The 13,880-nt window shown below is 55.6% G+C and overlaps 1 protein-coding gene across 1 annotated transcript; it reads right to left on the minus strand.

Annotated features, from left to right (window-relative positions):
• Positions 1–4,276: 4,276 nt before the first annotated feature.
• IRF2BP2 (interferon regulatory factor 2 binding protein 2) lies at positions 4,277–7,712 on the minus strand. Its single transcript, XM_059677424.1, has 2 exons — positions 6,082–7,712; positions 4,277–5,424 (listed from the first exon to the last, which is right to left on the minus strand). The coding sequence occupies exons 1-2, from the start codon at positions 7,085–7,087 to the stop codon at positions 4,706–4,708; spliced, it is 1,725 nt and encodes a 574-aa protein (XP_059533407.1). The 5' UTR covers positions 7,088–7,712; the 3' UTR covers positions 4,277–4,705.
• Between the last annotated feature and the right edge of the window lie 6,168 nt (positions 7,713–13,880).

Genomic DNA, 13,880 nt, shown 5'->3' on the forward strand with positions numbered 1-13,880 from the left:
TTAATAGAGAAATCCATAGGTAATCCATAAATCTGGTCATTTCCCATCTTCCAATCCCTTTAAGTAATTTCCAAATCGACTTTTCTGTTATTTTCTTGCGCCTTTTAAATCGCTGAGGGGATGGCTCACCACCTTGGAGGGAAATGCAGGCTGCCCGTAGAAACAGCAAAATAGTTGAAAACCCGGGCGGCCACGCCCACAATTTCTATTTGTCTGTCATCACATGTCATCATCATCATCCATGCCAGAGCTGCCGGAGGCCTGGCCAGTGGCGCTGAAGGAGTTAAACAGCACCCCCAAGCCCCTCATTTCTAAAACCTCAGCGGACGGATGGAAGTAGGTAACTGTGTTCCATTCACGGGTGACTGTGACCTTGGGCTGTGACAGCGGGAAGGCGTGTCTTCTCACTGTTCCCGTAAGAAAAGGCAAGCGAGGGAGGGTGACTCAGGCCTTCTCGTGGCCTGCAAGCCACGGAGCGTTTTTTTCTGAATGATCCCGCGTCTACACTTCATTTCACTCTTCACTCACCACATGAAACCATCTATCCATCAGAGGCAACGCGGCTTGGGGGGAGCCAGGGACTTAAAAAAAGCCGTTCCGCATTTTCCCTTTAACTACTCGCACACCCCCCCCCCCCCAACGGCCCCCCCACGCAGCTTTGGGGTATAAACAAAGACATCTGCCACATCAAGAGCCTGGGTTGTTTTGCGTTTTTTAAAACTGGAAACTGAAATGCGATCATCAACGTGTCCTTTGAAAGGAGCTTTTGAAATTTAAAAGTGACTTCTGCAACCTGCACTATTTTAAGTTTCAGTCAAAATGAGCCCTCGCTTTTTTTTTTAAGAAAGTTTAACATTTCACTTAATCATGAAACGAAACTTGTGTGGCACGATCTATAATTTACTGTTTAAGAACACTGTTTCTTGAAAACTGCCTTCAACAGGCTCCTAAATATATGATTAAAATATAACGATGAGCCCTGCAAGTTAGTGGACCATCCCTAATGAAAATATATCCCAGGACCCATGATCTGTTGCTATTTAATTTAAAAACATATATATATATTTTTAAAAAGGCCTTGGAAAATGTCCAGTGCTCCCAATTTTATTTTTATTGAATGCTAAGTCTGTGTGTGCCCACCCTGTCCTCTATCTAACTCCTTAGAAGTTTCACAACTTCCTTTCCTGGAGACGTCGGCCAAGCCATTGATCGACAGGGTAAAAGCTGCGGACACCTAGACTTGTCCTATGTGACAGTAAGTGTAGTAGCTTGTAAAGGCATCTCCTTTCATCTCTATAAATCCCGGCTTCGCAATATCCATGAACCTCCTGCATGACTTTGGCCCTGACTCTCTATTCCAGAACTTTCCAAAGGGTAGGCTTTTTTCTTTCTTTCTCTTTGGCCTTCAAGTGCATTTCATCTGGCCCCGCAGGGCGGCTTTCCTCCAGAGCTTTCCAGAGAGCGAGCAGTTCCATGTCCTGACAGTGTCTGCGATGTCGTCACTGCCTTCCCTTTCCAACCTGCTCTTGCGGCCCCGCTGGCTCGCTGCAAACTCAACCATAAACAAGCGTTTTCTGGCTCTGGGTCCTCTATCCAGTGGCCCTTTCCCCAGTCCCTTGCCCCCCCTCCCCCTCTTTTTTTTCCTACCCTCAGTTCCAGCCAAACCCCGACCCCTAACCCACACACCCTTGAGCCCTACTGCCATGCATGATGAAAGCAACAGCCGTTTCTAACCTTACTTTTAAAAAAACTTAAAAAAAGGCCTCGGAAAATATTCAGTGCTCCCAAGTTTATTTTTATTTAATGCTAAACGTTTAAAGAGAGAGAGGAAAAAAAAAGTACTGTAAATCTGACACATGACAGAATGCAGGTGATATTTCCACAGCGTGATTGTTTAAAATATAATCATGTTCATAGCTGAGATTACACTCACTTCGGTTTGACATAAGTTGCATCATATATAGAAAAAGTTATCACCTTCCACTTAAAAAAAAAAAAAAGTTAAGGTTAAAAGGTGGCACACTTTTTAAAATACTTGGTGGCCAAGGAAAGGGTATATAGTAAAAGTTGTAAACCACGTGTTCATTCCCATAACTTTTAACGTGAGGCCACATGAAAGAATACATGTGTGAAATCCTGTAAGTCGGGAAAGCAAAAAAAAAAAAAGGGGGGGGCCAGGACGCCCATCCCGTAATATTCTGAGTATTAAAAGCACAGCTGACACATTAGGATCTGAAATCTGATACTGCCCATGTACAGTAAGCAGCTTTCAGGCGTTTTATCCAGCTGTGGAAAACCATACTGTCATCAGGTACAACAACAGATCAAACGCCTGTCCCGATGTCAACCTTTTCACGTAAGGCCAGAAAAATCACCCTCCCCGATCAACACTTTCCAGCTGCCGGTCTCCCATCGAGGCCACCCAGGGGCCAGGCGGACGCATGCACATCTTACTTATTTTTTAACGGGAGTCACCTCCACACACAGCCCTGTAAAACTGTTTGCGTCCTTCCCACTTCACCATCAGCAGAGAAAAACCAGAGGCAGTCTTTTCCACAGCTGGATAGATGTATACAGAACAGCAGGAGGGTTCTAGATCATTCTTTTTGGAAAAGCTATCTGTGCTAAGATTGCAAAACATACAGATAAGCTCCCACCAATTAGGTCAAATGACGGATCAACGTGTAACATCTACGAGGTCAAATTCCAGTTTAGAATAAAGTGCCTAGATACACATGGACACAACAGACCATAATGGTTGAATTCTTTACACATGTCTCTTATGGGCATGGAAAACAGACTTGTCTGCCTGTGTACATTACATAAGAGAAACCAGTTGGGTCTGAGTCATAGCTACTCCAATTAAAAAAAAAAAAAAGAAACTGGTTAATCATGCAAGTCTGTGGGCCATATAACAATGACTAGGAACATGAATTTGCACAGCATTAATAAGTGCACTCATTAAAAACACTACGAAAAAGACTGTATTTGGCGCAGTATCTGATTTTCAAGTGTTAAGAACCCGACCATTAAGAAAAATCTTTTTGAGCACTTTTCGAAAGACAAAACACAGAACTAAAAAATAACCCCAAGTGGGTAAACAATCTGTTTTCAAATGCAAACAAAAGCTGGGTTGTGAACGATACACCACGTTACGTTGCAACAGACCTTGAAAACGATGATTCAGCCTGATATTAGGGCCAAGTTACACACACCTGAACATCAAAGGACTTAGAATCGTGCTCCCGTGGATGTGAGAACAGCACAAAGAAAAACCAGCATCGCTCCGAGACAACTATGTCTACCACAGCTGATGATTTATTGGTTTAAAAAAATCATTTTACTGATGCAAAATAGTCATCAAAAGAAATTAGTTTACAAAAGGCTTCTGAAAAGAGTTGGGAGAGGTGGGGCCTGTTATGTAAAACCTTTTAATTTTCACTAGTTTATCTTTTTTTTTTTCCCCCCAAAGAACTGTTATTATTCACTCCACAGGTAAGAGGAAATGAGTGTCCTCCGCCCGCAGCTGGGCTGTCAATGACATGGCCCCTGGCAGTCCTGGCAACCAGCACCCTGTGCGGCGGCTGTCACTGTACCATGACTGCACTCAGCACTTGCAAGAGACAGGGTGTAGGTGACGCTAGCCACAGCCACAGCGCTACAGGTCAATGATAAAAACAAAACAAAACACGAAACAGAAACGAAACCAACCCCACCATCTCCAAGTTCACGGGGACTGGAATTCCTATTGCAACTCTTTCCAAAGGCCAAGGCGCTGGCAACAACAGAGCGCGGGGTGTTTACAACAGAGCTCGGGGCCGAACCAGGCCCCGCTCAAAGATGGCAGTGCCATCTGCACCCCGTCACCACCCTCCGTCACCCGACTGTGTCTTATGTAACCGACTAGCATGCAGCATGAGAATCTTACAACTGATTGCGTGGGCAGTGAGCAGTGGTCAACTTTGCCTTAAAAATCAAGAAAAAGTCTCCCTCGAAACCACACCGTCCCCCAAATTCTCTCAGCACCAACTCCCAGGCAGTCCTCAATGTCCCAACAACTGAACTTGAAAAACAAAACAAAGACGGACTCAAAAATCTATTTTCCCGTTCCTTTCAGGGGACAGTGTTTTGGGGGTCAACTTGGTGAGGTTGCCCAGTGGTGTGCCCACTTCACAAGGGTGCCCCTGCCAACTCACTTCCTTTCCTTCTCCGCCAGTTGGCCTCCGGCCTGCGACAGGAGTCAGCCACAAGGAATAACGGACAGTAAGGCAATCTCACAACGTCAGAAAATGTATTTGGCTTTTTTTTTTTCTTCTTTTTAAAGTAAGTGCATTACAAATACAGCTAGAAGCAGTTGGGGGGGGGGGGCGGTTGCCAAGTGCTCTAAAAAAGCAGCGCAAGTCACAGCCTACATGGAACCAGTCACTGTCACCAAGATGATGAAGCACAGAGATAGGCTAATAACGTTAACAAAAGAAGAAAAATGCCTTGATAAGTACATACCTTTTGTCGTCAAAAAAAATATATATATAGAAACACAATGTATTCAAAAAAAAATCATCAAAATTATACAGCCATGTTTATGAAGTCTACATTTCCCTTGTCTTGGATATATATATATAATATATATATGTGGAGATTATATCTATACAGTTCAAGCAGTTTTCGTTAAGGATAGCCATTGGGTTTTTCCGAAACCGGGAAGTCACGAGTCCCTCTCTTTTTTCACTTTCACGTCTCCGGCCAGGATGGTGGCGATCTCGCCTTGCATGAAGGCCCAGGGGACGTTGGAGCCCACCAGGGGGCACTTCTCCCCGCTGGGGCAGTAGACCTCCCCGCTGGCCCCCTGCTGCTTGATGCTTTGTCTGGAGCAAGGGAAGCAGAACTTGTGGGAAGGGACCGACGGGCACTGCACGAAGTGGGTGTCCTCCAGGCGCTCGTGGCAGAGGGTGCAGCACAGGGGGGCGCTGGCCGCCAGGGAGGAGTCCGGGAGGCTGGCGGGGTGCACGGGCTCCAGTCCTCCGGTGCCGCCGGCCCCCTGGCCCCCCACCTCCCTGGGGCCCAGCCTTCTTTGGTTCATAGAGGACGGAGAGGGTGGGCTGCTGCTATTCCTCCTGGTGGTGGAGTGCACCGGGTTGGCATCTTTGGAGGCATGGCTGCCCCCCGCATTGTCTGCTACTAGGATCAGGGCTGCCATGGGGGACTGGCCGTTCTGGGCAGCTTCGGGCGGCGTGGTGGTCCGGTTGGAATGGGGCGAGGCTGTGGGCGGCGGCGGAGACACAAACGAGGGTGTCGGATTCAGGGGGATCTTGAGCCCTTCCGTGGACGTGGACAGCCACGGCTGGGCCTCCCCGTTGATCTTCGGGGGGCCGACCTCTCCTTCCGGCTCTGGGGAAGTCTTCCTTTTCCTTGCTGTTCTTGACACTGAAAACCACAAATAGAAAAAAAAAAGGGGGGGGAGGGGGGAGAGAAAAATAAATGAACACACACTTGGAAAAGGATCTTTTCCTAATGCACCTGTCTGCCCTGTGAAAGCCTGCGTGTGTGTGTGTGTGTGTGTGTGTGTGTATCTGTATATAAAAACCCATGTAAGTTTCAAATGCACGTGCAACTTAAAACACCCATGCTCACGGGGCTGGCTCCCTAGCAGTTTCTTTAAAAAGCCACCGAAACTGGCCCACAGACGCCTGCCTATTTTTACGCATTGCACACATGTCCCTGGCTTGACCTGTTGCCTGGGGGTTTGAAGGTGGGGTGTCCCCCCCCCCCCGCCCCCCCTCCCGGCTGCTCCCATCCAAGAACACATTGCTGGGGAACTGGGGAAGGAAACCCTGCGTCAGGCCCTGCAGCCCCGCCTGACTCATCTCTGTTGTGCTGCTTCAGCACATGAACACGTTGCCACCGCGCGCTGGTTCCGCCCGCCCGCCCCGGGGCGCGCAGGAAGTTGGCTGTTTGTTGTTTCTGGGTTGGGGCTGGGACAGATGTGAATGGAAAGATCCGCCCCCCCCTTCCCTGCGCCACGGCCCGGATCCCCCTTCCCCTCCCCCGGGGCCCCCCACCGCACCCCACGGCCGCCCCTACCTGCTTTGGACCCGTTGGCCCCGTTGGCCTCGAACCCCAGCAGCCGGCCCGCGCTCAGCGCCGAGGGCTCCTTCTTGAACTTGCTCTCGAAGGCGCCCGCGTGGCCGTGCTGGTGCAGCGCCAGCAGCGTGTCCCGCACCGTCTTGGGCCGGGCCACCCAGTCCTGCTCCCCCGGCGCGCGGCCCTTGCCCGCCGCCTCGGCGCCCAGCTCGGCGGACCCGGCGGCGGGGGCCAGGCTGTCGGCCGGGCCGCGGTGCGCGGGCGGCGCCTTCTCCTTGGCGCTGGCCGCCGCCTCGCGCGGCTCGTGCTCGGTGACCGCGCAGCCGGACACGGACGCGGGCCGCTTGTGCACGCCCAGCTCGGCGGGCGGCGCGGAGCCCAGGCCGGCGGCGGGGCCCGACACGGCGACCAGCGAGGCGGCGGCGCGGCCCCCGAGCCCCAGCGCGGCCGAGCCGTTCATGAGCGGCACCAGCGTGGGCGGCACGGCGTGGCCGCGGCGCGGCGTCGGGCTCTGGCGGTTCAGCTCGGGCGGCTCCTCCAGCTTGGAGAAGCCGTTGGGCACCAGGATGCCGTTCACGGGCGGCGGCTGCGGCGTCGGGGGCTGCGCCAGGCCCGCGGCCGAGCGGGCGCCGCCGAAGTCGGGGCCGAGGCGCGGGGGGCGCTCGGCGGCCAGCGGGTAGCGCTCCAGCGCCTGCGGGGCGCGGGCCGCCTCGGGGCCGAGCTGCGGCGGCTGCAGCAGCAGGTCCTTGGCCGAGAGCGGCGGCGGCTTGGCGGCCGCGGCGGCGCCGGGCGTGGAGCGGCCCTCGGGGAAGCAGCCGTGCGCCCGCTTCAGCTGCCGCGCCGTCTCGATGACGAACTCGACGCGGTCGGCGCCCTCGTAGTTGACGCAGCCGCGGCACACGGGCTCCGTGAAGTCCCAGATCATGGCCCAGGGCATGCGGGGCAGGTCACACAGGTAGCAGGACTGGCGCCGGGACGCGGCCGCCACCGCCACCGCCGCGGCCATGTCCGCGCCTCCCGCCGGGGAGGGGGCGCTGCCGCTCGCCGCCGGCCCCGCGCGCGCCCTCCGGCCCCCCCAACCCCGCGGCTCCCCCACCAGCGGCGGCGGCCGCAGGGGCGGCGGCGGAGGCAGAGCCCGCGCGGGATCGGCGCCCGCGCAGCGCCCCCGCGGCACGAGGGGCGGCGGGCGCGGGGCGAGCGGCTGCAGGCGCGGCAGCACGGCCCCCCGGCGGGCGCGGGCGGGCGGCGGGCGCGGCGGCGGCGGCTCGGCCGAGACGGCGGGCCTCCAGACCGGAGCGAAGACGGGCCGCGCGGGCGCGGACGAGCGCAGCAGGTCGCGGCGGCGGCGGGCGGGCGCGGAGTGCGGGGCGGCCGGGGGGCGGGGGCCGGGGGGCGGCCGCGGGGGCAGGCTCAGCCCGAGCGGCGAGGCATGCCGCGCCGAGGAGGCGGGCGGGCGGACGGCGCGGGCCCCGGTCGCCGCGCTGCTCCCTCCGCTCCGGGCGTCGTCGCTCTCTAGCGCGCGCTCAGCGCTCTGCCCGCCGCTGCGCCGCCGCCGGGGCTGCCGAGCTGCCGCCGCGCCGCTCCACTTCTACGGGCTCGATTCTTCGACAGCCCCGCACGGCGCCTGCGCGGGCGGCCCCCCTCTCCTCCCCTCGTGCGCGCGCGCGCCCTGCCCCGCGCGCCCCCGCGTCCGCCCCGCCCCCGCGCGCAGACCGGGTGCCGCCGGGAGAGCCCGTTCCGCACGGGCTGCGTGTCTCCCGCCGCCGGCGACCTCGACCACGCAGTCGGGGCGCCCTCCCCTCCCGGCCAGTTTGGGGGAGATCGTGCGAACCATCCCGTGTGTTAAAAGGGAGGCCACTCTGTGCCTTGATTGTCACCCTGTCCGGAGGCAGCGTGGCTCCCGGGTGTTAGGAGTTGCACTTGGACTGTTGGGGGGGTGCTTTACACTCGCGTGTGTCTTAGGGGTCTGGGGGGAACACGCCGCGGGACCTCAAGTTTTCCTAACCCAGGAGACTGTCCCCTAGTCTGGGACCTTCCGGTAGGCTGGGGCGCAGAGCGAGCTCCCCGTCCGCCCGCTTCCCCAGCGCGGTCCTCGCGGGTCCAGCGCCTGGCCTCTTATGTAGGTCCGAGGCGGGCGCATGACGTGGGCGCGGGGCCCGAGCCCGCGTGCGCCGCCGCCGAGTGCGCACGCTCCGCGCAGACGTGACTCGGCGGCGCTGGCGGCCTCCCGGCGCGCACGCACATTCCAGGGACCCGGCCGCGGCCAGCGTGTCGCGTCACTGCGCAGGCCCCGCCCCCGACGCCCAGGCCCCGCCCCCGACGCCCGGCTCCTGCAGGCCCCGCCCCCGGCCGCCTTCCCCGCCCCTCCCTCTTCTGCTAGGCCCGCGTGGATGGGGACGGGGGTGGGGGAGGGCGCGGGCCGTGGGGGTCGCTATCGGGGGCGGAGCGGATGTGCACCCCCCACGCCTCCGGGGCCCGGCTGTAGCCGGATGGGGTATCCACGCCTGCCGTGAACCGTCGCCCTTGCGCCCCCGCCACGGTTGGCAGCCACAGCTCAGCCCAGGCTGCACCGAGCACTGGAGTTGCACCCTTGCATCGCGAGGAGGAGCTGGCGCGTGTTGGAGTGAATCGCTCTGGCTGGTCGTTACTCCTGACTGATAGACACAGGCTTAGTCACTCTCGGTTGGGGCTTTGACACTTCAAACGCTGCGAGGCCGGCCTCTGGAGCCGCTTTTGTTGGAAAACAGGCCCACATGGCTCCTGGAGCCTGGAAGGAGCGGGTTAGGTGTGGGAAGAGCAGGGTACTAATTATATCATCGTTCCTTCCACCGGATTGGTAGGTGGAGAGAGAGAGAGAGAGAGAGAGAGAGAGAGAGAGAGAGAGAGAGAGAGAGAGAGAGAGAGAGAGAGAAATCCTGCCGACGTCCCTCCCCAGCTGCTGTTGAAAATGGCAGGTTGCTTCAAAGGATTAACCACAAGGAAGAGGAAAAACAGTGCAGGGAGCTGCTTAAGGCGCATGAAGAAACCTGTTCGCGGTGGCCCAGGAGACGCACGCATTGCCAGACCTAAATGTTTGCAGGCGAACGCTGCTGCCTCTTTTCTCCCCGGGGATTTCCAGAGAAAGGGGGCGCCCGCCAGAAAGGCCTTCCCCTCCGGATCCCGCTCCCCTCCTCGCTGGGGAGGCAGCTGGGGACCGCGTGGGCTTGCTCACTCCCCGTCCCTGCTGTCGCACCTCTCCCGGGACCTGTCCCTTTGGTCCCTCTCTCCACGGAGACGCATTGCCTCACCCCAGAACGTGTGCCACGTTCTAGCACGTGGCCTGGGCCCGGGGGTGGGAGAGGTGTGTGTGTGGGGGTGCATTGCCCAAAGCCGATAAGGCCTAGCCTTCGTCCTGCAGGGCGGTGAGCCACTGAGCACCCCAAAGAGCTGGCCCCACCAGGCAGAGCCGGAAACATCACAGAAGGAGGCGTTAGAGCCGTGGCCTCATTATGCACATTTACCTACGAGCAGCACTATTACCCTCAATGGAAAGCCCAGGGGAGGAACAGGGAGATGCGAATCCTGCCCAAAGAGGTGCCAAGGAAGGGTTTCTGTAGTAGAACAAAGCTTAGCTTTTCTTCTCCGCATGCAGAGCAGTTCCTTTTTATTCTACACCCACCCCCACCCCCCCACCACCGTTTAATGTCGAAACCGAGTGGATGTAACTTCCCTAATGCAGTGCCTTCAGGAACATGAAAAGGCTGGTTTTATGGCGTCCCTGGGCCATAAAAGGATCCGGGATCAAGGGGGTTAAGGCCGGCGGGCCCTGGACCCAGGGCAGCGATTCCTTATATTGTACCGAGTCTTTCCTGCCGCCTGGCCTTTCATGTCGCTCAGAGCGGCTCTATCATGTGTGCTAAGTAAACACAGCTTTGTTTTCGTCTCCCACCCCCGCCCTCCCTTCCCTCCCTCCTTCCCTCCCTCCCTGCCAGCACAGCGGGGCTGGATGCCTTCCAATGCCTTCTGCAGCGGGCACCGCCTCCTCGCCTCCCCCCCCCCCCCCCCAGCACAGAACCGGGGTTTCTGGGGTGAGGCAATGCGTCTGCAATTCGCACAGACAAGGCCGTAATTGTGATTGTAGCTCCTCATGTGATGGCTTATGAAAGAGGAAGTGGCTATGGTTGAGTCACGTAGGTTCTGCCCTCCTGCTCGAGGCCCCAGGGCCTGGCAGGAGAGAATCCTGGTCATGTTTGCCATTCACAGTCAAGGTTGCCAGGGCGGCTGCAGCGAGCAAGCTCCCACCCGGCCCCGGTCCTGCGCGGACAGGCAGGCCGAGGCCCCGTGCAGGGTGGCGGGGGCAGAGGGTGGAGACGGGCTTTTTACCCAGAAGGCTTGAAACGCTGCGATTTGACTTAAGCACTAAAGGAAATATCCTGCTGGGAGTCTAAGCAACAGCCCTTGCCAGCTCTGGTTTCTAAGATTTAAAAGAATGCAAACAGAAATCAGGGTGTACAAACAAAAGGAAAGCCATTCCGTGTGATCCCGACCAAGCAGGAGTCAGGGAAGTGACGGGAAGGGTAACCCAGAGGGAGCAGCAGCTCAAAGGCAGGAACAGATCTGACAGCCACAGGGCCACACGGCCACACTCCGGTTTCCATGGGCTTCCCCTGTGTGAGCATTAGACGCCCAAGATCCAAACCTGGCCCAGCCGGTGTGGCTCAGTGGTTGAGTGTCGACCTATGAACCAGGAGGTCACGGTTCCATTCCCAGTCAGGGCACAGGCCCAGGTTGCGGGCTCGATCCCCAGTGTGGGACGTGCAGGAGGCAGATAATCCATGAGTCTCTCTCATCTTTGATGTTTCTCTCTCTCTTCCTCTCCCTCCCTCTCTGAAATCAATAAAAACAAACAAAAAATTTTTAAAAAGATATGAGAGCCTTCTAAGTAATAGCGGCGTTTTATGAGATAATGCCACTGTTTTTTCCAATTGCACATATACTGTCTTAGAAACACTTTCCCTTGTTTGACCTCTCCCCGTAGCCTGCCTCCCCTGCACACAGAAAGTATTGAAATATTAAAAGTTTTTTTAATCCTGACCCAAAGATATTTTTCCATTGATTTTTAGAGAGAGTGGAAGAGAGAGGGAAAGACAGAGAGAAACATCGATGTGAGAGAAACACATCGATTGGTTGCCTCCTGCACGCGCACCGAGGAGGGCCCCAGGCCGGGGAGGAGCCTGCAAGGGAGGTGCATGCCCTTGGCCAGAATCAAACCTGGGACCCTTCAGTCCTCAGGCCGACGCTCTATCCACTGAGCGACACCGGCTAGGGCAGCATTGGCATATTAAAGAGACGTGTGCATGTGGAGCAGATAAAGGCTCTGGGGAGGGTCTAAGAATCAGACCAGACAAAGTCACAGGCGCGCTCACCATCCGCGTTTCCACACGGAAGCCGATTGATCGTCACCGGCCTCCGTGGGCCCAGGACCCCGTGGGAGGAAAGCCTGGGGTCTCGATGTAGGCTGCCTGCTTTTCTGTGTCAGAACCTAAAGAGCGGACTGAGAACTACAGACAACGGAGAGATTGAGGTCACACACTCGCTGGGCCTGCAGGGAGGTTTGCCGGAGACCTGGGAGGGGCTCAACAGCCATCCGACGCCAGAAGCCGCCCTCCCTCCCTGCCTTTTTGGAAAGGGCTGCTGAAATGCACTTTTCTGGCAGAATATCTGCATGAGGGTTTAGCTTCTATTTACGACGCTCACTACACTCCTTCCAAAGGAGGAAAGGGGCTGACAAAACAGTGGACGGACTTCCCGGGTAATGTTGGAGAATATTAAAATGGTAACCCTGCTCTCATCAGCTTACTTAAACACGTAACTTTCCTGCACACACGTTCACCAGCAAGGGAAAAATGAGAAGACGTTACAATTCTAAAAGGTTAAGGATCAACGGGACGCCTCGGTTTATTTAATTTTATCTTTCATACGGGCATTCCCCAAAAGATATTTCAAGCCCTAACTGGTTTGGCTCAATAGATAGAGTGTCGGCCTGCGGACTGAAGGGTCCCGGGTTCGATTCCGGTCAAGGGCATGTACCTGGGTTGCAGGCACATCCCCAGTAGGGGGTGTGCAGGAGGCAGCTGATCGATGATTCTCTCTCATCGATGTTTCTAACTCTCTATCCCTCTCCCTTCCTCTCTGTAAAAAAATCAATAAAATATATTTAAAAATATATATATGTATTTTTTTTTTTAAAGAAGACAATGAGGACTTTGCCTTGAGACAAAGAAAATGTGCAGACAAGAGCTAGAACTCAGGTTTTCCAAACTGCAGTCCTTTCTCCAGCTCACTGGTGGGCTGCCTCCGAGCTCTGCTGCCCGCCCAGGTCCTTTTTCACATACATGTAAGTATCTGCACGGGAGACGCCGAGGAGCTCCCCACACACCTGGCACAGGCCCAAGCCCGGCCACCTGGACACTCCGGGCCCGTGTTCCTGAGGGGACGCAGGGCTGCTGAGCTTGACGTCATTTCTGCTCCCACCTCCCGTGTGGTGGGTGGGCAACGGGCATCCGGGAAAACCCGACCTAGCCAAGCCTGACCTTCTTCTGACACACGCGGTGTCACAACATGCGCAGAAACACGCCAGGAACTGCCCGCCCGTTCCTTGGGGGCACTCCCCCATCCACATCAAGTCGTGAGGTTCCATGGCGACCAGGTTCTCACGTCATCTGAGAACACTGTGTCTGCGTGGTTTGGGCTCGGATCCCGGGCCAGGGGTGTCTGAACCACGGCCTATGCTTAGCGTGCGTCCGCCAGGGCACAGACATGTTATCAGCATTGATATGCCCAACTAAAGCGCTTCAAGGCTCATGGAAAATCCACAAGAGACTGCCATGTACACACATGCATATATGTGTCATATACATGTGTAACATGCATGTGTGATGCATGTTTTATAGATGCAATACGTGTGTGACATGCATGTGTAATGTCTAGGTGTACTATATGTAATGTGTGTGTAATATACATGTGTAATGTATAGGTGATCTATATACTAGTGTGTGATATGTATGTAACATATATGCAACGGGCAAAGATTCGAAGTGCTGCGCACAGGCCTTCCGGATGACTTAGGAGGGTCTCACTGAGTTGAACAAGAAAAACAGTCGTTCCGGACGCTGACGGGCCCTGGGCTGAGCGGGTCAGCAGGGTCCGGAGACTCGTTTCGAGGTGTTTGGGGTTTTCTGACCCAGCTTCACGCTTCACCGCGGTGCGGCTTCTGGGCTGGCTCTACACCGCATTTCTAAAGGATGCGACGAGAGCAAGCTCGAGGAATTCTGATGTTTTGAAATAAATGTGCTGTGACTTGGTTAATCTAGTGAAATGTCATGTGCATCACCTTCTCTGACTTTTGTTTATTTGGGTCCGATTATGGGGGGAAAAAAAACAAAACCTCAGGTTTGTTCAAGTCTATGTTTTTCAAAAATGGTGGTGGTGGGAAGCACTTGGGCGATGAGGTTTCATTTCCACTATTCTTTTTTTTTTTTTTTTTAATATATTTTATTGATTTTTTACAGAGAGGAAGGGAGAGAGATAGAGAGTTAGAAACATCGATGAGAGAGAAACATCGATCAGCTGCCTCCTGCACATCTCCCACTGGGGATGTGCCCGCAACCCAGGTACATGCCCTTGGCCGGAATCGAACCTGGGACCTTTCAGTCCGCAAGCCGACGCTCTATCCACTGAGCCAAACCGGTTTCGGCATTTCCACTATTCTTGAAAAATCAAAAAAAGAGCTATACTTTTCATGTAAATGTTACTCAGTG

Source organism: Myotis daubentonii, chromosome 20 (genome assembly GCF_963259705.1).
Source record: "Myotis daubentonii chromosome 20, mMyoDau2.1, whole genome shotgun sequence".
NCBI lineage: Eukaryota > Metazoa > Chordata > Mammalia > Chiroptera > Vespertilionidae > Myotis > Myotis daubentonii.

Excerpts from the sequence above, each read along its gene's own strand:
- IRF2BP2 (XM_059677424.1), bottom strand. The coding sequence starts at position 7,087 with ATGGCCGCGGCGGTGGCGGTGGCGGCCGCGTCCCGGCGCCAGTCCTGC. Across the intron at positions 5,425-6,081 it reads GGCCAACGGGTCCAAAGCAG|TGTCAAGAACAGCAAGGAAA; the intron begins GTAGGGGCGGCC and ends TGTGGTTTTCAG.